Raw genomic sequence first — 25,904 nt, forward strand, 5'->3', positions numbered from 1 at the left:
TTTTAATAATCTTCATTGTGGCTATGCATCCCTTTGTGCCTAGGAAGTACCATAGCCAGCTTAAAGCATCAGGGTTCATTGGGGCAATCTGCTTGATAGACAAACCCACTACAAAGGAGAGGATCAAAACAGACCTTTGTAATTCGACAGGAATAAATCTGGTCCAATTCCCTGACCCCCCCTGCCAGGGGGTCAGGCAACCCTGAAGCTTAGACAATTTTCCTTTTCAAATTTTGTGGGTTGACTCTACTTACTTATGAGACTGAACTGCTAATAAAATTAATTGGAAGCATCGTAAGTTGGTCTTCCCAAGAGTATTTCTACTTGAAGCAGTCATTAATTATTCTGACTGGTATTGTCTGTCTTTTCTATTTATAGGCTGGCCATGGGCAACCCTGACTGTTCTTGGGTTCCTGTACTGCTATTCTCATGTTGGAATTGAGTGGGAGCAGAAGTACGCGGCGCATTAGGAATGATACAAACAATTATTCTTAAGGCAGGTTAATGGTTTTTCTACACTGGATATTCTGTCTGCATAAGGGTGAGCCAGACCAAGTCTTCAGTCCAGGTATTAAAACCAAAAGCTATTTAATTGATTCTGGATTGCAAATGCAGGAATTGAACTGCAGAAACACTGATGGCCTACGGCCGGGAATGGGGAGAAATTATGAAGCATTTGGAATTATGTTATTTTTGTAAAACAGCATCTCTGTGACTCTATGTACATTAGAAGTGTACATCTCAGAACAGGTATTTTATATATGTTGAGGATTTTTTTCATGTTTTGCAGCCTCTTTTGAGATACTGAAGAAAAAAAAAAATTCTACCTTGGAGAATTCAAAAAGCCCAATCTCTCACAGTTGGTGTCTGGGGGCATGTAGGGCTGTGCCCTGCACTTACACTGCTCCATGAAGGGCATGATGCTCATCAGTTCTTCCTGATTGCTTTCTGATATAAGCTAGAACATTTTGTATTCTCACTGACTGGAGTAGTTCTGCCTTAAGCTACTTTTCCACCTACTGTAGCAAAGTCTGCTTTTTCTTTTTAAAGTCTTCATTTAAAATTTTGCCTTTAAAATAACACTTTTTTTGGTAACCTTAGAAATGGTTTTGTTTCTTTAAAAAGAGAGAGTAGGGAGGCAGGTCTTTTCTTAAGGAACAGCTTTCCTTTTTAATCAAATATGCTCTTAAAGCTCCTTGGGCTTTAAGCGCTGTCTGCCTTGTCTTAGAGCTAAAGCATAAAATACTACCTTTATTTTGGGGCTAATACCACCTTCAGACTGTTCAGTCTGCCTCTTGTATTGTTACAAAAGGAGATATCCCCAGTCTGGGTGAATGGTAAATCTGTTCAGTCTGCTTCATTCTCTGGTGTCCAGGCAATCAGCTCCTGCAATATATTGCAGACACCCTAGGAGGAACTTTTCAAGACCTTTAGGAAAAAACAGAAAGGTCCAATACCAAATTAGCTGGAGCTCCATGTCCTCTGCCCACAGCCAGACCTGTTACAGCAGCATCTTTGCCCAAAGATTGTGTTGTCCAGAGCTGGGAAGGTCATGCCTGCAGGTGTCCATGTTGCAGGAGTGCTTCAGCACACGCTGCTTTCTGAGGGAAGGGGAGATCCTTCCCCTGTCTGGTGCTGTGGGTGTCTGGTACACTGTTCTGTTTTAAACTGATATTGAAGAGCAGCCAGAAGACCTTTAGTCTTTCTAAAGTTAGACATTATCCCTAGGCATGGTCAAAAGGCCACGAGTTCTGGAGAGGACTTCTTCCAAAAGCAGCTTCCTTCACCCAAAGCATGTCAAAACTTGTTCCATGCCCCTGGCAGACCTTTCAGCCTGTTTGGAGTTAGTATCCTACTGTCCATTACTCCTGCAGCTTCAGCCAAGTCTGATACAACTTATCCCTTCAACAAGGAATTCAGTTCCTGAGAAAAATAAGCAGAAATTCAGTCTTCTGCTTATTGCCTGCATTTCTGATGTCTCTGCTGCTCACAACTATGGCAGCCTTCTTGTACCCTCCATTTATTCCTGAAGAAATAAGGGCAGAGGCTTCAGCTCTCTATCCATGCAGAGAAAAGCCCATCTCTTTCTGTTTCAAAGCCTTTTTTGTTGAGTGCCCCGGCTCTCCTGCCTTGAGAATGTCATGATTTCCCCTGGAAGCCAGTTCTAGGAGACACCATGGCCTGTTGAAAATAACTTACCTTGAGTGCTGCCTGGCCAGAAACATGGCCCTCCTGACTGGCTGAATGATGATTGCAGGGATTCTCTCAGCCACAGAGTATATGGCTTTAAGCCTCTGAATTTATTAACGGGATCTGAGATTGGCCTCCATTTTGGGGCAGCACTGAGATAAGGGCAAGAATTTTCTCAAACTTTGCAATTAAGTGGAATTAGCATTAGAGCAAAAAGTCATGAATCTGTTCTTCAGTCTTATTGATTACCATTATTACATGAACCAAGGAGCTGCTGAGTGATTGGATTCCAATTTGTATGCATGCAGAACTTCTGGGTCCAATATGGAAATGACTCTGAAGGTCATATAGAGATGCTTATTTCAGAACTAAATTGTTTTCTATTTTTTTTTCGGTGCTTTATATATCTTTCATAATTTTGTACATTTTTCTGTTTCTATGAATAAAGCTGAAATGGACTGTTGGCTTGAGAACTGTGTCTTGGAAAACTATAGCCTTGTGTAAGAAAAATAAGTGCTCCACTGTGGTGGAGAAACACTAATATTCACTGAAAGCCTGCAGGATGGGCACAATGCAAACTGGTCACTTTTATCCCTGCTGTGCACTGCATGCAACATGCATTCCCTAGTGGTGTGAGTTTAAAAAGCAAATAAGCCTTTCGTAGCTGGGTTAAGGAGAAACTTCCGCATGTGAAGCTTCTGAGAAGAGCAGCATGCACATAAGATTATGCTTCCCACTCACACAGTTCCTTCTCAGTCCTGCTTATACAGCAGCTGTCAGCATGGGGCATGTTCAGTCAGACAACACACAGCTCTATGCCTGAAGCACTTCAAACTTGCCACTGAGTTACACCTTCAGCTTGAAGACAACATTCCTCAGCACGGCCTGAGCAGAGACTCATCATGTGGCACCTGATCTAATTGTGTGGTAGCCCAAAGTGGCATCCTCCAAGCAAGGCCTCTGTGACAGCCCTAGAGAGGTGGGAGTCTGCAGAGACCTGGAAGAGACTGGAGTAGCCGTGCCACTTGCCAGAGGAAAAAAATAGGAGGGGTGTGTGAGAGACTTCCAAACCCTGAGAAAAAGCTAGCTAAGGGGTGTAGGAAACAGGTGACAAAGACAGACATGGCCAAAGTAAGTAAAAGTAAAGATGCTGGCCATTTGGAACCAAAGGGAGCACTTCTAGTAGGGGCAGGGGGAACAGCAGACAACAACTAGTACTGCTCATAGACCCTCAAAGTCACAAAAGTGCGGTGACCAGAAAAAACCCCCAAGATGGTGGCTCTGAAATTGAGCTGGACAGCTACATGATGGCTACTGACAACAAGAGTTCACAAGTGATTTTGAAAAGCTGCCTAAGTGACTAGCAAGCATAGTGTGTAGTGATATCTGGCTTTAATGGTCACCACAGAGCTGTAGTAAAGTCTCTTGCACACACAGACACACATCTCCTTGCTCTAGCCCCTCCTTGGCTAGCAGAGCCCTTGTCATTACTGGGTAAGATTATGCTAAGTGGCTCTTTCTTTAATTCTGCATTGATTAGAGGGTGAGAAAGGCTTCGCTCACCTATCCCTTTCACATCTGAGAGCTAAAAGCAGCTTAGTTGGAATAGCCAGCTTACCACATGTCAAAAGAAAACCAGCTTAACTGTGAAAACCTGCAGCAATTTTGTTATTAGTCACAGCAATAACGCAGGGCCTGTCCTTTCTCTTGCACACCCACTTAATTTCCTTCGTCACCACTAACCCTTGAACCGATCACAGTTTGCACTTGCTGAGGGGGGAGGCTTTCCTTCCTCTGGCTTGGTGGCAGGATTGTCCTCAAGGAGCTGTGAAGAGCGAGGAGATTGCTATGCATGGTCTGTCACAACTTCTCCTCATGGTGCTTTATAGTTTCCCCCCTTCCACAAATAGTGCAGCCCATTACTGCTTTCCAAAATAACTCCCAGCACACAGCCACTTGTTAGTTAAGGCATATATTTTAATGCAGTAGGGACAGCTGAAATACTGCTTGATGCAAAGCCTGTGTGAAGAATGCTGTGCCTGTTACACCTTTGAGGAAGAGGGGAAATCTGCATTACAATAGATCATTTCTTGTGTTATGGGACATCTGAGATCAACCCTCTCTGGTGGGTCCCCATGGATGCCTAGGGGTGTTCTGTGCACATGCACTGAATTCGACAATCCAGCCAGGAGCTGCTTGTGGAGCGGTCCCTCCGTTAGTTGCGTGTAAAAGGAAGAAAAAATGAAGACCACTTCAGTGTTTTTTAATTTTCTGCTTCATGCAAATGCAATCACATCCAACACAGGTCCTGCCAGAGCATCTGAGAATGAGTCCCAGCTGTCTGTGGCACCAGTCACCGACGCCTTGACCTACGGATGGACAATGTGGCTCAGACATCCCCAGCCCGGGGGACAAGCACTGGCAAGCTTGAGAGGCTTTCACAGATGCCACCAATGCCCAGGAGGACAGGAAAAGGAAAATTCTAATGGATATGACACACTTTAGACACTGCACAGGAGATGGAGCTGAAGGGTGTCAAGGCTCAACTTTGAGGCAGCCTCAGCACCGCTCCCTTTAGTTCCCACAAGCTTTAGCAACCTAAGTGAACTGCTCCAAGAGGAAAAAGGTGTGTGCACTCTGTACCCAGTAGAGATAATGCCAGGATTAAAACTATGTTCAAAAATCTCCTCATTCCTTATGCTGGGAATCACAAAGATCTGGGTGAGAACAAGTCAGGCTACCATCAGGATCTAACAGGCAAATTTTGACCACAAACTAGGCTGCACCACCTTTCTTAATATCCAGGGGCAGCTCAATGTGTAAATAGCCTTAGGCAGCAGCGTATCAGCACCTTTCAGGAATAGAACAAATTAAATGGCCTACCTGTGGCCTGTGCCTTCTCCAGCAATGGTCAGCCTGCAGGTAACAGAAATGCATTCTAGCCACAGGGATTTAAGAAAAGCTTTATATATGGTTGGGTAGCTGAAGTGAATCATTGCAGACAGGTGCATCAGCCAGCCACTGAAAAATTAAAGTCTACTGAAGAAGTGGCACAGAAATATAACTTCAGTTATGACCTGAGACATTTAAATTGTATTGGCACTCCCTCTAAAGCTGATCTTTCTTGACAAAATTAATTAATTTTTATGGACCATAGCATTTTCATCCCTGCACTAGTGCATTTGAGTTTCCAAAATTAGGTGGCAAAAATAGAAGAACTGGAAATGATACTAGAAGACCAGAAACAGCTACACTGTTTGTAAGGTAATTAAAAGGCAAGTCAGTGAAAAAATTAAGGTCCAATTGATTTTTTTTTTTTTCAGATTGCTGCTGGAAGGGTTGAGGTTGCTTTAAGGACTCAGGTATGCGGGAGGATTACCTTATAGTAAGTCACAGTTCAGAGATAAAAATGAGCATTTATGAGACAGTTCTTGAAGTGATGGTACTGCTAATTTATAGTTATGTGTTTCTTTACTCTTGTGGTAATAGTTTTGTGCCGAGGCAGTAATTCATTATGAAATTACAGGCTAGTAACTTCCATTTGGTTATATATTTGCTCCAGGCCACTTCAGTGACCTCTCCACTGCCTTTCCCCAGCTCTTGGCATCCTGTCTCAAGGCTACCCTTGGATCCAACTCTGTTGACGCACACTTCACACACCACTGCTGGTGCCATCTGCCCAACCATCACTCAGGTTATTCTTCTCAGAGTTCCTCAATTTGATCAAATCCTGCCAAACATCACTTGGTAAAAATAAGAGACCTACAGAGGGTCATGCTTGCCTTGAACAGTTATGCCAATAACCACTGACAGCATGAACAACTTGGATATGGCATGAACAACTTGGCAAGTTTGGTATGAGGCCTGACATAAGTGTAAGGCTTTAAAAACCATGGCAGCCATTCAAAATAAAATAGCACACCGCTTTTGGAGTACTTGGGGCTCTGAACTTGGGGGCTCTTAGTTCATGCTGGTTGAGGAAACTTCTATGTTAAGAAAAATGGTGTTTTCATAATAATAATGTTTCCAAGCTAAACCTTTAAAACTTTAGGGGTGCTGGCAGTAACACAAGGGCACACTCTGACACTGGCAGAGACAACTGAAGCAGGGTAAAGTATCTCACAGCTCCTTCCAGCAGGCAAATGGTGACTCAGAGGGCTACAGCCCTTTAGAAACTCCAGCTGAAGGAGCCTCCTGGGCAGTCAGTTTCATTTGCACTTGTGCCAGTGTTGTGCTTCCTCTTCCTGCTCCCTACTGTCTACCCCCTTGGTGAGTGCAACTCACAAACCCACCCTCTCACACTTCATTTTCCAAGGCTTTCTTCAGATGCTTACCTGAGACACAGACAGGTTTCCTCCATAACTGATTTTCCTGGGTGAAGGAAATGCAGCTGATTCAAGCCACAAAGACAGGTCTCCAGGGCTCTACTTTGGCTCCATTATATGCTGCTTCTATTTGCTGCCATGACCTTAGACTCTCCCTGGTCTACCCTGGGGTCAGAGCAACCAGCCTGCAGCCTTTCAGCACACCTGCTGAATAGCTGCTCTATTTGCTGCTCACAAATGAGAGGTGCCCACCCTCATTTTACAGAGCTATTTACGATTTGTGTTGGCAGAATTGTAATTTCATGCAGTATTTCATGCACAGTTCCTGTACACTTTCCTAAAGGATGCTTTTTCCAACCTAGCTTGCAGCTGAGCAGCTGTACTTTATATTTTTGTCTCTCCACTTCCACCTAGCCAGGGTCAACGTGATTGCATGCGCAGTGTTAACATTGTAAAGGAAAACAAAAATAAATATTTTGACTTGGGGCTCCATATGGATTAGCTTAGCTTTCTTTCCAGTCCTCATGCTGAGAGTGTTAATACATTTTCCTGTTATCGTTAGTTCTTCTAAAACATCTTCTGCTTAACCATAAAACTCACCAAAAAAGATTGCTGGAGAGCTTTGAAAGCAATCTATTTCTCCTCTCTAAGCCCTGCTTGCAGGGAGCCATTTCTTGTTGAGCTGTCTTGGTCCCATTGCTGAGCACACAGTAGCTCCCAGGTTTAATAGTGCACTTTGTGTGCTACTGCTGCTTAGCACTTCCCCCCAATGGCAGCCCCTGATGAAGAAGAGGCCATAATCTTCCTTTTATAGAAAATCCACGTGGAATAGATACTCCAGCACAGTTTCTTTCTCCCTCCAGTTGTGTAAGCTGGGAGATGGGGAACATGGAAGAAAGTTCCTCTTTGATTTGCACATACAAACTGCCGTGATATTTGCAGGGGCTCTGTGTCCCCCCAGGTAGGAATTAACAGCCAAGCCTGTACTTTCCTCTCATTCCTCATTCACCTGAACAGAAATACCTTCAACAAAATCTCTAAAAGTGAGCAAAGCTTAAAAAGAACCAAAACCTCTTTAAGGTTTCTCAGACACTCCTGCCTCCGTAAGTACTTAAAGTGAGGCTGCAGGGAGAAGGCTTCAGAATTGGTAATGATGGATGGAGCTGCCACAGTTAAGCTTGTTTTAAACCTACACCTGTGCCACGGGGCAGCTTGAATTTGAATTTGGCTGTGCTACGTAAGGACTTAGAACTTAATTTGGAGAGGCGGAGCAGGAATGAAAAAGGAAAAAAAAAGCAAAAAGACAAGGCTTGAGCACATGTATTTTACAGATACAGCTGTGCACAAGCGTCTTGGTGTCTACTTCTGACAGACTTCAGGAGTTTACTTTCCCTAGTGCCTTCTTTGGATTTCTCACAGGTTTTTAGTCATCCTTTCAAGAACAGGACAGGTTATTTCTCCCAGCTGCCACGTACCAACACAGAAGTTGTGGTGAATTAGAACGAAAGAAGCACAGACTGAATTGTCTAGGTGAAAAATACTTGTATTGGCTGAGATTCTTTATATGTGTGTTGCAGATCAACCCCTGATACCACTGGCAGCAATAAATACCATAGCAACACAGCATCCTTCCCAGCATTTTCTGTTTGGATACACAGCCTTACTAACCAGCCTAACTCGTGTAGCAAGCACAGAGAGCAGCTCATCAGCCAAGGTCTCCTCAGCCTCAGTGCTGGGGTGCAGCGGCAGCTTCTCACTGGGTGAGGAGCTCGGTGCACTCTCTCCCCGAGTTTTGGGGGGGAAGGGAGGGTGGTCTTCTGAGCATTGCCCTGCACCAGGCACACACACACTGCTGGGACATGCTGAACCAGAATAGTTGTGATGTTTCCTTAGTGCTGGGGGAGCAAATAAAACCCACTGCTATTGCACACGTGTGGGGGAGGGATTTTCTGCAGTTCAGTCCCACTGGCTCTCACAGCACAGAAGAGCTGCTTTATGCTGGTTGTCTTTACTCCATTGCAAAAAAGCACCAGAGTGCTTCTGACTTTAACACAGATACTAAAATGCACCACAGGACAACTAAAGAAGCACCATTACTAAATGCAGAATTTAAAGCTGTGTATGCAACACTTACCTCCCCACAAGCCGATGCACTGCTGACTGCCCCCGGGGATCCCTGCTGCTGCCCTGGGGCTCAGCCAGATAAAGACCCCACATGCCTGGCAGGGGTCCCCAGCAGCTGGACACTAATTCATAACCAGAAGAACAATACCTGCAGCTGTTTCTGAGAAAAATCGGAAGCCACAGCACACTCCCTGTGCTCTAGAAACCTTCTGTCCCTGCTCTGAATGTGCTCCCAGGTGCAGGGAACGAGGAACAGGGGCTGGTGCAGATGGGCCCGAGGCTGCTCACAGCTGCTGGGGCTGCAGCTGCCCAGCTGAGCCCAGGCCTGATGGGCAGCATGCAGAACATGGACCTTTGCAATCTGGCATGTGAATCTGGGCAAAAAGTGCTGTAGTTAATTACCTTTGGTTTGAAATGCTGTGGGGATGCTGAAGGGAGAGAAACTCTGATGGGGAACATTGAGTGGCCAGTGCTAACCCTCCTGCACTCACTGAAGCCTGGAGCACAGCCAGGGAGGCTGCGAAGAATGCAGGAGCAAAGAAAATAATGAAGAATCAGAAAATGAGCACAACAGCCTCTAGAGACCTCAAAAAAAACCCAAATAAACCAAAACCCAAGCAAAAGTACATGCCTTCACTATGGTAATTTTCCCTTTTCTAGTAAGTATAAGGATACTGTATAACATCACACAAAAGAAAGTTGGATTTTCACTCTGGCCTGAGAAACAATGTGAGTGACGAGAGATCCTGTCACACCACATACGACAGTGGATACTGAAATGGTGTTAAAAATAGCTCCTCATTGTGCTCCTTGGCTGCTCTCCGTACAGTTCCGCCCCAGCTCGGCAATCTGAAAGCTTATGCTTTATTGCTGTTCTTTTAGAGATGAGACTGACAAGCCCCTGGAGTGCATTAATACAGGTGACAGCCACATTCACCAGACCCCTGAGCGAGAGGATGGAGAATGAACCACAAAAATGGCTGCAAAGCTCACGGGGCCCAGGCTGACATCCTGAAAACTTTGTATAAACTTCCAGTGTGGCTTCTGGCCTGCAGGAATGCCTGCTGACTGTGATCCTGTCACGTAATGTCCATCCTGACCTGAAAGGATCTCCCATTCCCATGACCTCTGGTTATTGATTCCTTTGCTGAGGTAGCCAGCAAAATAATATTCATTGCTGCCTGTTGCAGCAGTGTCACTGCCAAGTGACACACTGCTCGGGGGTTCCTCTGTGGGGTTTGTCGTTGTGTAAGTCCATGGTGAGGTCACTTTCTTCTGCAGCAGATGACAGGACAGCAGAAGCTTCTTTGATCTCTGGTTTCCATGAGTTTTGTAAAAGTTCTCAGATACTGCAGCAGTGAACACAGTCTAAAACACAGACCAACTACAGACGTGTGTACCCTCAGGACATGGGATGATCATTTCAGACAAGTCACAGCCAGTCCTCTGGTGATCTCTTTTTGCTCAGCAGATACCTGGACTAGACTTGAGGTCCACAGCACAGGACACTGCCTGGGGTGTCAGGATATTCCCTTTACAGAGCACCTGAGTTCAGTTTATAGTAAGCCTGGAAATGTGAATCCCTTTGCACTGATACACAGCAGAAAGGAATCTGAAAAAACAACCTGAATCATTTACAATCAGGGTAATAATATCCCACTGCTCCACGGATAACACTTGAGATACAAACCAACAGCAACAAAACTGCTAGCCAGAAGTTCCAGAGGGTAATTTAAAACTACCTTGTTGATCTTGTGAGCACATATTCAACACAGAGAAAAGCACACCAAAGCAACTGTAATGTATAAAATAGTTTATTACTATAATAAATAAAATTAAACTTTTTTTTTTACAAATATTATTTGTGCTTGTTTAAAAATGTTGACTAGGGATATCATTAATGGAGGTGGCTGCATTTGTATCTAAAACATTCCCAGACAGTGCGTATACATACATACATACACACACTGTCTATCTACTGGCAGCTGCTTTGCTGACCACAAAAATAGTATCTACTCATTCTCTGTTTCTAGTCATGCTTCATTGAACAAAGTGACAAATGCAAAGAAAAAGAACTGAGAGTATTCGGTGGATTTCTGAAAGGATAAAAATGAGTGAAGTACATTGAAAAGCGCCAAAGCAACTGCATTAACTGCATATCAATCAAGTGTCCATGCAGTGGTGGCTAAATATTGAAACGCAGACAGGTCTCCAACAGATGTACAAATATTGATTGTATGTAGGTACAATAATATAACACATTCATTAGAAAACTCGGTATTTCTTTATATAGCAGTTCATCCTGATACAAGATTATTGAACTTCTTTCATCTACAGCTAAAATGATTCTTTTTCTATGTTAGTGGTCACAGATTTAGTGGGAAGAAGAAAAAAACCCATGAGCCTTTCAGAACAGTTAGTGAAAACCCTGAACTGTTTTGCTAATATTAGGCATTGGATCCAGTTACAGAGATGTTCTGGGATTACACATCAAATATGTTTACACAACACTCAACAATCAGCTTGAATCAAATTACAGTTGCAGGTAATTCACATTAGCTTTGTCGATCTGTAAAAAAAAAAGTCTCTGAAACAAACACTTTTGCAATATGATGGGCTGGCTCCCTGATATACAAAAGTACTTAGACAATAGTTATATCTCTTTGTTTTATGAGGGGAGAGGGCAATTGGAGTAATTCATTATCCTAATAAGAAGGCAATAAGTGGAGAAAGAAATGTGATTACCAGCAAGTGATTTCCATTAGATTTAGAAAGCTAATCAAAGTGCTTCATCTTTAGGCAACACTGTAAATACTACAGAACATTAAGAAGGAAGAAGAATGGAATCACATTTTGAATTATATCACTTATGAAAGGGTCTTAAGGCTAAATGCTGGATATATCTTATTGCAAAAAAAGCTTTATTTTTATTTAATTGAATCAATGCTTCCCACAACAATGTGGTCAAAATGATGTCAGATTGGAGGATACAGTATCCTACTGTGCCTCACCTCAAATTTCTGGAGCTTCCCCTGCATGGGACTCACTCTAAAAGGTTTGTCTTGATGTATCATAAGTGTGGCTAAAACACAGACTTTGTTATTGCCAATACACACACAGGAGACTATGTGGAAATGAAAAATTCAGAAGATGCTTTTACCACCTAACACCAGGACAAGAAAGCAGAGGTGCAGCAACCATGTGTTATGCTGCCCATGAAGAGAAGGATAGGCTCAGCACCTTTGAGACAACCCCTGGTACCAGAAAAAAATAAATCCATCTATTCCACCATCTCTCTTGCAGAAAAAGCCATGAGAAACACTACCAGGGCAGCTTGGCTTCAGATACTGTGAGCAACAAACACCAGCTTATGAGTCTTATCCCCACCGACTAGGATACAGCATCTTTCCACTTTCACATGGATTTCTCTTTCCTGACTATCATGACCCTCACCAGATCTTCTTGCAGTCACACTATTTACCAGACTCACAGTATGAAGTTGAGGCCAGCTAGAAAAATCCAAAATCATGGCCTTATACGTTCAACAGATAACAAACAAGACACTAACAGGACACTCAGTGGATGTCTACTGGGAAGATTTAAGCTCCCTTCCTGGACTGGAATCAATGAGGAATGTGCTTTTACTTAACAGAAATGCAATCCATAGACTTATCTATACATAGATATTATATATATATGTGTGTGTATGTACACGCATCTGCACAAGTGTAATCATACACGTTGTTTATATAGTAAAGACAAATTATGTAGTAATTTTTTTTCACAGATTGGTTAAGAGTGATTGAAAATATATCACCAGATAGTCACAGTAAGTATCTTGTTCAGTTCATTAAAGGGAAGTACTGTAGAAACAGAACATCTCCTTCGAAGCTGTTAAACAGGGTGTTCGCTGGGATTCAGGGCAGAACTGTGGAAGAGATTTAAAGGAAGAATGGTGTTTTCAAAAGTATACTTGTAAAACCAGACAGAAGTAAATGTATCTGAACAAGGCAGGGGTGAGGGCTGGGGTTTGCTTTTTTTAATCCTTTTTTATGTGCTGCATATTTGTATTCTTTCTAACAATTTAAGCATGGACTTTCAGAAGTTCCCATTTGACCAAATCATAATACAGCTCCTTCTCTCAACTACCTTCTTTTGACTGAAATTTAATTACACCATATAACCAAAATGGAACACATCATCTCTTTTAGAATGATGCAGGTCATTTAGCAGGTTGTTAAATGGCAGAAGCACTATGCCAGAACACAAACTCAGGTGTTGGGTTTTGTTTGGTTTTTTTCTTTATATTATGTACAAGCATTTGCTTGTGAAGGGGCAGAGTCTTATTTTCAGAGATGCTTCATTTCTAAGCTGGAAAATAATTTAAGCAAAAAGGCGTAACCAACATGTAGAGAGGAACAAGAGAAAAAGGAAAAGCTGACAAATAAAATCAAAGAACAAGTAACATTTATGGTGGGTCCACATGCCATCCAGCCATAGGCATCTGTCTAAGTGTAAGGCTCAGGGGAGAAAGACAGATTTGTAACACAGGGGCTTTCAGCCACTCCTTAAAGGAAAAGCGCTGCATCAGCAGAGCCTGGGCACCACAGCACAGGTCCAGATTAGTCCAGGGTTCAAAGGAGTGGGCATGGATTTGTTCATTTTTTAACCACTCAGTAGTCCAGGGAATCCAAACACCAAAGCTCATCCCTAGGTGGTATTTTTTTTCAAATTCTCTTACAACAAATACAGGTTGCTGAGGGATGATGCACTCTCCTACGACCAGTTTTAGTGCCTGACAGTTCATAAAAATGGGCCTCGCCTCAGTTACAGCTGTACAGGTCTGAGTGACACTGACTGCTGTCAGGGCTCATCTGGAGCACCACCCTGAAGGTGTCATTTTAAGGAGCAGAGTTTCTCTGCCATTTCATGACTGTTACAAAATTAAATTTGGCCATAATCTTAAATTTTAAGTGGAATTCAGCAGTGTGTTACAATCTTTGAAGGCTTTACAAATAATAAATGCCTTTATAGGCCATTGTAAGAGCCTGAAAAAAAGCCTTAGAAAAGGACTGGGTGCTGCACACCAGCAGGGTGGGAAGGAGTTCGGTATCATTCTGAGCATCAGGCTACACAAGGAGCATCCCCAGAAAATGGGGACTTGTCTGCCTTTGTTCACAGGCCTGGGTTATTATTACAATTAGGGGGCTTCTAGGGCTGGTCCTGCTGGGATTCCAGGCTGGGCAACCAGCAACAACAGAGTAACCTTTAACATATCCCTGAGGGCACACAAAAATATCACTGAGAAACATCAGTATCAGCAACAAAGGGACAGGTAACCTGCAACTGCACATTTAATTGTAGGTCTGCACTGCAATTCTGGAGACACTAGGCACATACTTGGGAGGTTGTAAACACTTCCTCCCTTGTCCCCCTGGGCTCATAAGATCATGTCCATGCTTATTCAACTGCAGGTAAATGAGTGACACTTTCACAAAGGACTTGCTAAGACTTTCAGCCTTTCAAAAATTTTATGAAGGAAAGTGTTGTGAACATCATGCTGGTGAGGAATTTGCCTGGATCAGAAAACTGACTCCAAGGTAGTCTCAAAAAACTTGCTGGAACTTTTGGAAATCAATTACAAATCCTTGTGTATCAGTACACCTCGGGTTTACTTTGGTGGTAGTTACTGTCTAAGAAGACTAGAAAGAAAAAAAATCATGACAGAGTCTCTCACAGGAACTGTGGATGGATGGGTTTCTGTGGCAGCCATGCTGTTGCAGGTAACTGCTGCCACTTACAGTGATTAAAGCACCAAACACAAACAGTGTGGCTTTGGTCAGAAAGAGCCTTCCTCAGCACTGCAGGTCTGCAGTGAGCAACTAGAAAAGACACCAGGTACCACTGGAAAAACCTAAACATGGAACCAGAAATAAGTTAAGGAAGTGGCTTCTTGTTTTCAGACTAATCCACCTCCCTGCTTGCCTTTTCTTGTGGGAGGGAAGAAGGTGACCTACATATTTGAACCTGAGAGTTGCTTCTCAGGAGTATTTCAATCCTTGGCTATGAATTCGCCTCCCTCTGGGCACCTCCATACCAAACCAAGGAGTAAGACAATGAAAGCCAATCCTAAACCACCTGCCTCTGGACTTGGAAATGGTGGTGCTGGGCTTGGAATATTGTTATCTTAGAGAGCAAGGGCAGTTACTGCAGGAACAGATACAAACGAACACACTGCTGGCAGGACCTGAGCTGGGAGCTTTGCACAGGCACGGCCTCACCACTGTGCCACTCATCAGGGCACCTCCCACCTCCCTGGGGATGTCTGACAGTTCTGCATTGCACTGTGCGAGCATCAGGCCAGCAGAAATCCTTAATACTGCTCACGTTCCTTGCCTCTTCTGTACTAAACATGAACAAAAATCTTCCCCCAAAAAATGCTGTGTTCCTTTGTAAATGACTCTGTACCAAGGAAAAAGAATGAGACTTAACACATACAGTGTTAAGACCTATTGCCATTAAAAATGAAAACCCCTTGGAGTGTGTGCCATACTTCTGAGCTCTAAGCTACTGTTAAGCAGTGAACATACCAGATCAGTGGAGTGAATAAATTGTGAATATACACCTATATCCCAAGGTGAGAACCCAAGTCTGTGCTACCCTATATGAATAATGAAGAGTAGTTTTGGTAAAGTGCTTCAATCTTCCTCTGAAAAAAGTTATGAAAATATAAGTTTTGGAAACATCTCCTTCTTTAAGAAGCAGATCTCTTTGTTTCCTTGCTACAATAGCACTTGCATACAGTAAGCACTGTATTTCTACCTCTACTATCCATTTGCTTCCAAGCTAGATTAGATCAGGAACAATACATCTGGATGTAGAGGAAAATGCCACAATCTAAAATTGTTAAAAATTCTGTGAAAGCCTTTGGCTACAATGAACTTTATCAAAACAGAAACTTCTGAATAATAATTTAACAAGAATTAAAAGAACAGATTCATAGCAGAACAGGAGATAAATGCCACAGTATATTTTCATTGGGAAGCAAATCTGCAGGACCTGTTAGTGATGTTCCAAATATGTTGTGCCATGGGCTGCTCTCAGATACACTGCACACCCCAACCTCTGGCCTCCAGCAGCTGGAGTTGAAAGCAAAAGTATCAAATGTTGAAAGGCATCTGAGACAGAAGTTAAGTTTTTGAAAAAACATGTCCTTGATTCAGTGAATGACAGTGTGGAAGATCCCACTTATTAACAGATCTGGAATACTGTGGCTATTTTTGAAGATGTTGCTAAATGTAATTGTTTTAGCAATATGTCAGTTTGAAATTAAAAAGTACAATTTTTTTCATCTTGTTAGCCCTTCGTTGACTGCCCAAAAGAAACTTCAGCACACAATGAAATACATGTCTCCTACTGCTTCTTGCATTATTACAGATACATGAAAATATACTGTGACATCCAACATGCTGTAGAGATGACTGAGACAGTGACAGCAGCAACAAAACAAAAAAAACAAACAACCCACCAAACACTGAAAATATAAGCACCCTGGCAAGTGCTTATTCATATAGGCATAACCCGAGCTAGGGACATAAGGCATGCTCCAAAAACCTCAGAGGTCACCTGGGGCTCACAGGGACGGCTGCTGCTGTCAGAATTCTTATTCCAACATCCCGGGGGGGGGGGGGGGGGGGGGGGGAGGAATGAGGACAAAGGGAGAAAAGAAAAATTTTAGAAACTGTACCCTTGCTGTCAAAAAGGCTTCAAAGTCAGCTGCCATCTTGACATGAGGTTGCAATTTCTGTTACCATACCTTTTTAGACAGAGGGAACATGCTTAGTGAACGGGTCCCTCACTCGTTTTCAAGAAAGATTAAATGTAAAGTGTTAGGGGGCTGTTTCTTTGTTGGTTGGTTTGTTTGTTTTTAAAAAGAAACACCTCAGCTAGCTCCAAACACGTCTTTTTCTGATTCTGGAGACTGGGGCCTTGATATTTCAAACAACTCCTGTGGAGACTGGGAGCTTCTTCTTGAGGTTAATATCCTAAGTATCTCAGCAAGCTGATTTTCTATATTGGTCATTTTTGTGTTTAAAGCCTTGATGTCCTCTTTCAACTCATGTTTCACTTCCAGCATGGTGGCCTGAAGAGTCTGTTCTGGGATGGGATAAAAGGAATGCTTGACCTCGGTGAGGACCGGGCTGTGGTCCTGCGGGCTTCTCGTCTCCCCCGCGTTATCCAAGCGCAAGTCACTTTTTGTAATGCCACTGTCACAAGAGTCTGTCTTCTTCAGGGTAGCTTCTCCCGAAGCTTTAGTTCTCTCAGGTAAAGTCTCCATGGACTCTGCTTTAGAGACCTTGTTCCAGTCTTCACCTTTCCCACAGGCTTCCTTGAACTTGGCCCAGCCTTTCCGCCGGGGGTAGTCCCCCGCTGCCTTGCACGCTGCGTGGTCCGATGGCGGGGCCTGCAGCTTGGCCTGGTCGGAGGCCCCGGAGGTGGAGGCGGGCTGGTACGACACGGGGGTCGCCGGGCTCTCCCGAACGGTCACAACGCTGGCCTTGACCACTGCACGAGCACAGGATTGCTCCCCGACAGCACTGCCCTTTTCCACATCCAGGTCATCCGGATCTCGGCCCCTCTCTGCCGCAAGCCGCGCTTCCTTCTGCTGCCGGAACCTCTGGAACAGCCGCCGCACTGGGTGGTCTGGGGGTAAGATCAGAGGTGCTTCGTTCTTCCTCTTCATTCTCTCCTCTTCTTCCCGCTTGACGTCGCTGATTTTCCGGAACACGATCTACAGGGGGAAAGAGATTTCACTCTGTGATTAACAGCACATTTGTTAAGGGGGGAAAGTTGGAGAAAGAATTATTTGAAAAGATCTATTTTAACTGAGAAGTGCACAACCTCTGCACATTTATAGCAACATTTTCGAATTCTTATGTTGTGTGGAACATGGCTTATTTCATTATTTAAGAGCAGACACCATCTGTCTTATAACACCAGAAAGAAAAAAAAACAGAAGAAAAATACTTCTCCAGCTCTGACAGGTCAGCAAGGCAGTGCCATTGTAAATGTAATGATCCCAGGAAGACACTTGTTCTATTTTGTGTTAAAAGTGACTTCTTGTATTTGTTTTCCTGACTCTGTGGTTTAGCACCAAGTTTCTAATGTTTCAGAGCCATTCCTATCAGTCTCAGAGCTCACTCACTGCAAGGGATCTGATATTATTTTAGTGCAGCTTGGCCACTCGTGGTGCCAGTACAGCAGAGACTACTCTGGACTCGTTGACAGCAGTTTGGAAAGTGCTTCTTCCCCTCCCTTCCTCCCACATATTCTTCTAGAAGCAACGTGCAGTTTAAGGATGCAAAGGCTGAGTCACTCCCAAAGCCAGGGGCACAAGGACGATGGGAGGTGGGCTTGGCAAGACATGGGGAAGCTGCTCATGGCTTGATTACCTCAGAAGCTTGTAGAGCTGCATGTCTTGGTTTATCTCTTTATTTCTATGCAAAAGAGAACATCTTTGCACAAAGAAATATTAATTTTCCATCTACCCTCCTAATTATATCTTCCTGAGCCTCTAGGCTAAGTGATCTCTAGGAGCAGTCTGAGGATCCCACAGTACTGATAAAAACCTCAGTGTCCCAACCTGTAGCCAGGCAATGTTTCTTCCTTGTATGTGATGGAAACACATTCTCTTCAAAAAATCTGTGTATTTTACATTAGCATTGGTACTTCCCAAGCAAACCCAAAAATTCCAGTCTGGCACCAAAGGAGAACCAGTAAGTAGTCTTGTTTGAAAATGACAGGTTCCCAAAGCCGAAGTTTGCAATACAGAGGGTAAAAGATGCAGCCCCCAGTTTCTACTGAACACTGATACCTAATTCCTTTAGCTGCTTTTGGGAAAATCCACTCAAAGACCTTACACTTCAATGCAAATATAACTTTCAGTTTCAAATCATTATTAGGAAATGTGTAAATAAACCCATCCCTCTGTTGCAGACAAATTTAAACTAAAGTTAATAAGCACTTCTTCACTGGCACACCCAAAATGAATGTTTCTCCAGACTCCAGTGCTTCTTGACAGTTTTGTCATTGTGGAGCAGGGAAAAAATACATCTTAACAGCGTGTCTTTGGAAGGAAGAAGTTGTCAGACTTGGCAGCATTTCCTAAATATAAAAGAATAAAATTAGCAGGAAGGATATTTTATTTCCAAGCTGCAATTAGGAAACTAAATATGAGATAAGAATAAGAAAACAGGGTACTTGACAGTCCTTTTTTTCTTCCCTCCAGGAAACTCACTCTGCAGTGAGCTCAGTAGAAAGTGGACAAAGCAGTGTAATCCTTAGAAGTGAAAGAACAGCACTCACAGGGAAGGGAATGCAGTGCAATCCTGCAGGCTAATGGCTTCCCACACACTGGCAGTTTCCCACTTTACCTGAGGGATGAGTATCAGCCCAGCGCTGGGGCAACTGGCCTGCTCACTCTGCTGGAGCTGAGTGATGCCAAGCAGGGTCTCAGGGGGTCACTCCAGCAGCATCCTGAGGCTGGCTCTGGGGGCACAAAGCCCTAGCAAACCGAGGCAGCTACAAGCCAGGTCAAATTGTCCCTGCAAAATGTTGTGCCCCAAGCCTTCTCTCTCTTGAAGTTTACATGTTTGTATGTGGACATCCACATCTGTGCCAAATGCAGCTAACAGGGCTCACTTTGTACATGAGCATGTTGTCTTGGTCTGACTCATGATCAGGACTTCCCTTAAATGCTCAGAAGGGATGTATGACTGGCTGGTGCAGCGGTCACCCTCTCAGGGGTCATCAGGGAAGGCTTTTCAGACCCAGAGGCCGGGATGCTTCATAGAGTCCATGTCTGGGCCAACCCCTGCTCCACACAGCCCAATCAGCACTTGTCTGGAAAGCAATGGAGAACCTGTCACTATTTAATGACTGTTTTTTACAACATAAAAGGGTAAGTTATGTGACAGAAGCTGCCTCTGCTATACCACCATGCAGGAGAGAGAAATGAGCAAGTCTCAAGCAAGCAATCCCATATTAGGAGCCTGGCCCAACCCATATTAGCCCTAGCCATTGCACCTCAGGCAGCTGGTAGCATGAATCCCGTACTGGAGGACACAATAAATCTACCAGCAAATGCAGAAAGGTGAGCGCTGATGGACAAGCTGCTGGCAGCCCTTATCCACCCACAGCCTCCACTGCTCTCCATGCCACTGCCAAGGTGAGCCCTCCCTGTGGATGCCAGGCACATGTGGCCATGGAGGAGCTGCCATCAGCCTTCCCACTGTGTGGGATCAGCCTGAGGGCCCTGAACACACCCTCACTGCTTTGCCTTCGGGAGATCCGACTGCAGCAGGAACAGGAATGTATGTGGAGGGAGCTGTACATCAATACTGCCTTTGCCATGGACAACTGCTACCATGCTAACAAGACCCCTAATTTCCATCTTCCACGAGGCCTTACACCAGCTCCGAGGGAAGTACCCCACGGCAGCAGCCACTGCACGAACGCAGAAATGCAACCCTCGGGTCCCCCACGCTGCTTGACATCTTCTGCAAATACGCATTTACGCGACAAGCTGTGCCCATGCAGTGCAAGTCAAACCTACGCACGTTTGCCAGGGGACATCACCTCCAACTCTTGGGCTGGCTCCTTTTAACTAACTCCTGAGACATTGGAGAAACAGCTGTCAGAGAGCAACTCCTCTTTGGGAAGCTCAGGCAAGGCTGTCACTTGTCTCCTTTTTTTCAAGTTCCCCAATGCCATATTTTCTCCAGACAGCTCCATATTTATGTATTAAGCAAAAATGTTACAGCTATGCAAACATCAGCAGTAATTGAAAATACTTTAATTAACTCCGTTTTGGATTTTTTTCTGCCTTTTTTAAAGATTAAATGCAAGTCCTTATAAATAAAAATACAAATAACTTTAAAATGGACTCTTTTCTTACAAATGCTGAGGAAAACACAGTTTTTAAGTGGTTAAACATCTGCAGCAGCAGCCAAGTTATTCAGAAAATCTGGTTGTTATGCCAATGGATGTACACCTGCTCCCACAAGCAGTAAGAAGGAAAAGAAGATAGATTTCATTTGTTGTAAGGAAGAGAAGTCTGGACCTACACAGATACTTTTGTGTGGAATTTTCATGTGGCTACAAATATGGACCTTAATCAAAGTTAAAACCCAAAATATTGTGGCAAAGAGCCCAAGACAGGACTTTTGGAACAGTCCTTCTTTATCTCTTTCTCCAAGCACTCACGTCTGTCTGGTAAGAGACAGTCCTTTGTACCTTCAAAATCTCCTAGCCTGTGTATCATACACTGCTTAAACACAGGGGACTTCACAAATTATGCAGTTCTCCACAACATCACACTCTTCAAGACCTAAGCACACAGAAAAAAACCTAGTGGGAGCATTTTAACAGTGTGTCAAGACCAAAAGATGGACAAAGAACCTGAATTGAGATGAAATAACATGAAATTTAAACACCAGGCCTAAAGCTGCATGTTTCACACATCCCATCTCAAATCTCATCTCATAATTCTGTTTGTATTAAAAAGGTGCTGAATCTTGTGCCTCAACAGGGAAGCTGCCCAAGCTGCCAGAAATTGGATTATTGTGCAGGTATCAGCCTAGATTTGCCAAAAACTTGGAAAATAGCCCTGTTAGGCACAGATCCTTGCAACTGTACAAACATTTAACCAAGCCATGCAGTTACGATGACTCGATAACCATTTTATTTTTTGGAAAATGTAGTCAGAGACAAATGGAGAAATGTGCTGATATGTCCTGGTGCACTCCTGCTCCCCTATGTCCCCACAGCAGCACTCTCTCTGTGACCACATTCCTGCCTGTGCATGAGTCCTGTCCAAGAAAGGAGGACAGGGTTACACCAAGCATTTGTCCCTTTCCTTGGTATTACCTAGTTGTGAAGTCTTAAATGATTCTGGGTAAAGAGTCTGCCTCTTTTGAATCATCATAGAATTTTCAAGCTGTATTTCTAGAATCAATGTTTTTGTAGATTAAGGTCAAAGTATTAAAAAAATGACGTGGACATAAATGAATACTTGGTTGTCAAATGTGGAGTGCCCAGCAACTGTTACAAGGACCTTACTGTGCTCTGCACTGAAACCCAAGCATCAACTAAATAACAGAGCATGGACTTTATTTGTGAATGTGACTTTCATAATTTGTTTCTGATAAGACCAGAAGAACAGATGGCAATGTGACCCCCAGCATAAGGCAGCCATAGGATTGCTCTGAAGGGGCATTCCCTGGGAGGAATCTTGTTGCCACTAGATTGCATCTTTTAGAAAAACACCCAGTTTGATGGCAATGAAGAATCCATCATCACATCTTGATGAAAGATTGCTTCAATTTTTGATTCAAGGCTAAGTTTTATGGAACAACAGAACCATAGAATGGTTTGGAAGGGACCCTAAAGATCATCTGGTTCCAACCTCTCTGCCATTGGCAGGGACACCTTCCACTGGACCACCTTGCTCAGAGCTCCATCCTATCAGGCCTTGAATGCTTCCAGGAATGGGGCATCCACAACTTGTTTGGGCAACCTGTTCCAGTGCCTCAGCACCCTCAGAGTAAAGAATTTCTTCCCAATATCTAATCTACACTTACTCTCTTTCAGTTTGAAGCCATTCCCCCTTGTCCTGTCACTGCATGCTCTTGTAAAAAGTCTCTCTCTATCATTCTTTTAGGACCCCTTCAGGTACTGGAAGGCTGAAGGTCACCTGGAAGCCTTCTCCAGGCTGAACAATCCCAGTTCTCTCAGCCTTTCCTCACAGGAGAGAGAGGTGCTCTACTATGTTGTCCACTGTCTGCAGTTGTTCTTGTAATGAACAGCCCACTGCTGGTTGTTCACAAACCCCACCAGAATGGTGCTGCCTGCCAAGAGATGGCAAGCCACGTTCTTTGCCTCTCCTCACACTGCCAGGAAGGTAATCAACAGCAGGGCAAGGCAGGAATGATGTACTGGCAACCAGATTTTGGTCTTGTGTGCCAACACTGCATGAGACAGACTTAAAGATCACAGGATGCTACATTTAGACAAATTGTGAATATATTGAAAAGCTTACCCTGACAAATGCTGAAAGAGACCTGCCTGCACCTGAAGTAGAGAGGATCTTTTGGTCTTGTGCAAAAACATCCAAGGTTTTTTTCAACTCTGATTTGTAAGGACTGATCCAAGACCACAGGAATAGATAGAAAAATGGATTCCATCATGTTTTGAATCGGACTGTCATCATAGAGTTACAATTATGAGGCTCCTAGCCACAAAGCTGCTGCTATTATTAGCTCTGCAAGCTTCCCTTCTTTCCACCTCTATAGCATGCACAAATACTGCAAGATTTGGCAGGTCTTCCTCAGCATAACAGCAAGTAGCATGGCATTTTTCTCTGGTGCTTAATAATTCTCTTTCACAGATACAGCAACATTCCCAAAGTCTAGAAGTACCAGATATCATAAACAATTAAAAGCTTAAAATTACTTCATACAGTGCTCACAGAAAATGAACTTAAGTGTGAGGAAAACAATTGTGAAAAGGCATTCATTATTTCACAGTCCATCTAGGATCTGCCAAGAACTGATGAAAATATCTTCAGGCTGATGTTAGTCCGATGAAAATTGGATCCAATCTTTCTTCCTTTTTTATTTAATTTTTTTTTTTGAGAAGCAAAAGGGGGGGTGGGGAATGGAAAGAGACAGAAGGCTTGACAATGAAAATGCTTTTGACACTGATGCTAAAGAAACCAAAGCTGCATGTGATCGACGTAGAGTGTGATGATGAAGAATCTCTATAGCAGTGTATTAGCAGGTGTGAGGGAAAAAGGAGCCTGTGTCTTTTGCAATTATGTGGGATGGCTTGTCAAAAAGGAGGGAATCACTGGTCCTACCTTCCCATGAAATACAGGATCAAGAGAATATGCAATAATGTTGCAGATGTCATTAAGTTCTCTCTAGTTTTACTGTCTGTAACAGCAGAATTTAGTTTCTGCTTCTGAAGAGGAATGAGAGTCTCTCCAGTTAAGGCCACATCCCTTCTGGACACTCCCAAATATTTCTAGTTTTGATTAATTATCTGAAAATTCAAAGCAAACTAAGATTTGGACGGTCCTGGCAGTGGGGCTGTGAAGGAGTTCTGGTACCAGGAGTGCCTCAGGGATCCCTGGGAGACACAAAGCCCAACAGCCAACATGTGGAGAGGCACAGCCCTTTGTGCTGTGGAGAGCCATCACCCTGCCCTTCAGACAGAGCAGTACCCACTTACTTCCCAAAAACCAGACTTCTGTGCACTTCATTAATAGACAAGTGCTTGGAAGAGACACAGCTTCATCATTTCATGAGCATCCAGGCTATCCAGATGAATAGAGGAAACAAGGGTTTCAGTCTCTACAGAACAACATCTGGGCTAAATGTTACTGTCATGAGCACTATCAGCTTCAACAGTGCTGAAGCTCTTCTCTGTGACAGCCTGCTTTGTAGCCTAATTACAAGTTCTAGAAATACCAACTCAAATATTGGTGTTTAATCGTGTCACTATTACTTATTTACAAGCTCTGCACAACTCAAGGCTCTACTCCTCTATGTCAAACTCCTCATTCTAATTCATGTTTACAGGCTGCGCTAGTGTTGAGTGAAAAGGGAAAAGCTTTTACAAAAATACTACTGAAAATAAGTCAGAATTCTGTCTAAAGCAGTTAGTGGAAATAATAAAAAAACCCTGCCTGATCTGCAGCAGACTCCCTAGCAGGTTTTGAGGCATTAAGAGATGTCTCTTCCCCAAAACAGACTCTAAAACACTCTCAACAGTAAACTTAGACAACTGCACAACTAAAAACTAAAAACCACACTGGTTTGGATAGACACAATTACAGCACATTAGCTCATTCAGCAACCTCCTCCACTAACATAGAAAGAATGCAAGAGAAATAGGGAAAAAGAAACCATTGAAATACATATATTGCTAAAGATCTACTAGAACGTCATTATTTTGAGATGAAAAGTAGCAATTACAAGTAAATACCTAATGTGCAGACAAGAGCTTCAGGGAAATTATGCCAGATCTGACTGGTGGAACATTATACCCCCTGAGAACTACTATGTCCATCAAAATGTGAAATGCTCTGTAGGAACTTCTTGTTTCTAGTAAAAGAGGAAAAAAGAATGTTTATGGGTTTTGACAGCCAAGTGTCAGCAGTTTCCAGCAGCAACTCCTATAAAATACTATTTTCATGTTTGTTTGGGGGCTTTTTTTGCAGGTTTTTTTCTTTTCTTTTTCAGCACATGGGTTGCTTTTCTAGCTGTGGGCAGACATCAGACACATTAACAGTTCATGTAGTGTCATGTTTTATTCCAGATCAACATACTACCTGCATTCTTGGGCAGAAAACACCGCCTCAAAAACTGCTTTAAGGAGAGCCCAAGGCACAGCAGGAACTTACCTCTCTGTCACCTAAATTACAACTATACAAAACGTCATATAATCTGTACAATGTGCCTTCTCAGGACTCAGAGTCTGTTTCTCCAAGCTCCCTGTGGCTTGCTGCCATTTACTGTTTCCTGGAAGAAACCAGGCAATTTGTGAGAGTCAAGGATTTGGGATTTTTTTTCCCCTCCTCTAACTCAGACACAATTTCACTTGAGATCGGAAATGGATGCAGAGGTTGTAGAGCTGAGAAAAGCAATGATGTGTTGAGGGAATAGTTAAGTTGTACAGTTTGCCTTCTGTGATTACATTTTGGACACTAGCTTGCCATTAAGATAGCTTCCTCTCAGCCAGTGTCTTCTTTTCATTCACTTGTTTTTCCTTCTGCTTTCACTTATCTGCATTCTGTCATTAGGCTTACAGTGATTGACAGGTATTTTACTTTCCAAGAGAGTAATCAAATGTATTTTCAAATGTATTCAAATTAATCAGAGCTTACCAAGAGCTTACGAGTCATTCAGCTGCCTTCGAATGCCCACTCACAAACCAATCCACACAAATACAATGCTTCGTGTTCCCAATGCACAAGGTTTGTTCAGCTCTTGAAATTATAAATTGAGAATTAAATTCAGATGAAAGTTCCCTGCATAAATTGCCAGAGATAACATGAACTCTCCTTTATGTGTCTCTCTCTGAGCTAACAGGCTTAAAGTTCAGCTATAATATTGAAGAAAAGCAAACTAACCTGCAGCCCTGCATGAAAAGAGAATAAATCTTCTACCCAAGTAGGTGGCCCAGTATGGCTGCACAGCCATG

The 25,904-nt window shown here is 43.3% G+C and overlaps 2 protein-coding genes across 4 annotated transcripts in view; one reads left to right on the forward strand and one right to left on the reverse strand.

Annotated features, from left to right (window-relative positions):
• The window catches only part of HHAT (hedgehog acyltransferase), a 151,598-nt gene extending 148,938 nt beyond the window's left edge, over nucleotides 1-2,660 (forward strand). For 2 of the 3 annotated variants that reach the window (XM_032102908.1, XM_032102904.1), the window contains one exon: nucleotides 379-2,660. In XM_032102908.1, the coding sequence (XP_031958799.1) occupies nucleotides 379-470 (92 nt within the window). In that variant the 3' untranslated portion in view covers nucleotides 471-2,660. The remainder of the gene's footprint in view (nucleotides 1-378) is intronic. The other variant, XM_032102906.1, reaches the window with a different exon arrangement.
• Nucleotides 2,661-10,432: 7,772 nt separating this feature from the next.
• KCNH1 (potassium voltage-gated channel subfamily H member 1) overlaps nucleotides 10,433-25,904 on the reverse strand; it is a 177,567-nt gene continuing 162,095 nt past the window's right edge. Inside the window, 2 exon segments of the mRNA XM_032102903.1 lie at nucleotides 10,433-12,567; nucleotides 16,387-17,430. Coding sequence (XP_031958794.1) covers nucleotides 16,582-17,430 — 849 coding nt within the window. The 3' untranslated portion in view covers nucleotides 10,433-12,567; nucleotides 16,387-16,581.

This window comes from Corvus moneduloides, chromosome 3, assembly GCF_009650955.1.
Source record: "Corvus moneduloides isolate bCorMon1 chromosome 3, bCorMon1.pri, whole genome shotgun sequence".
Taxonomy (NCBI): domain Eukaryota; kingdom Metazoa; phylum Chordata; class Aves; order Passeriformes; family Corvidae; genus Corvus; species Corvus moneduloides.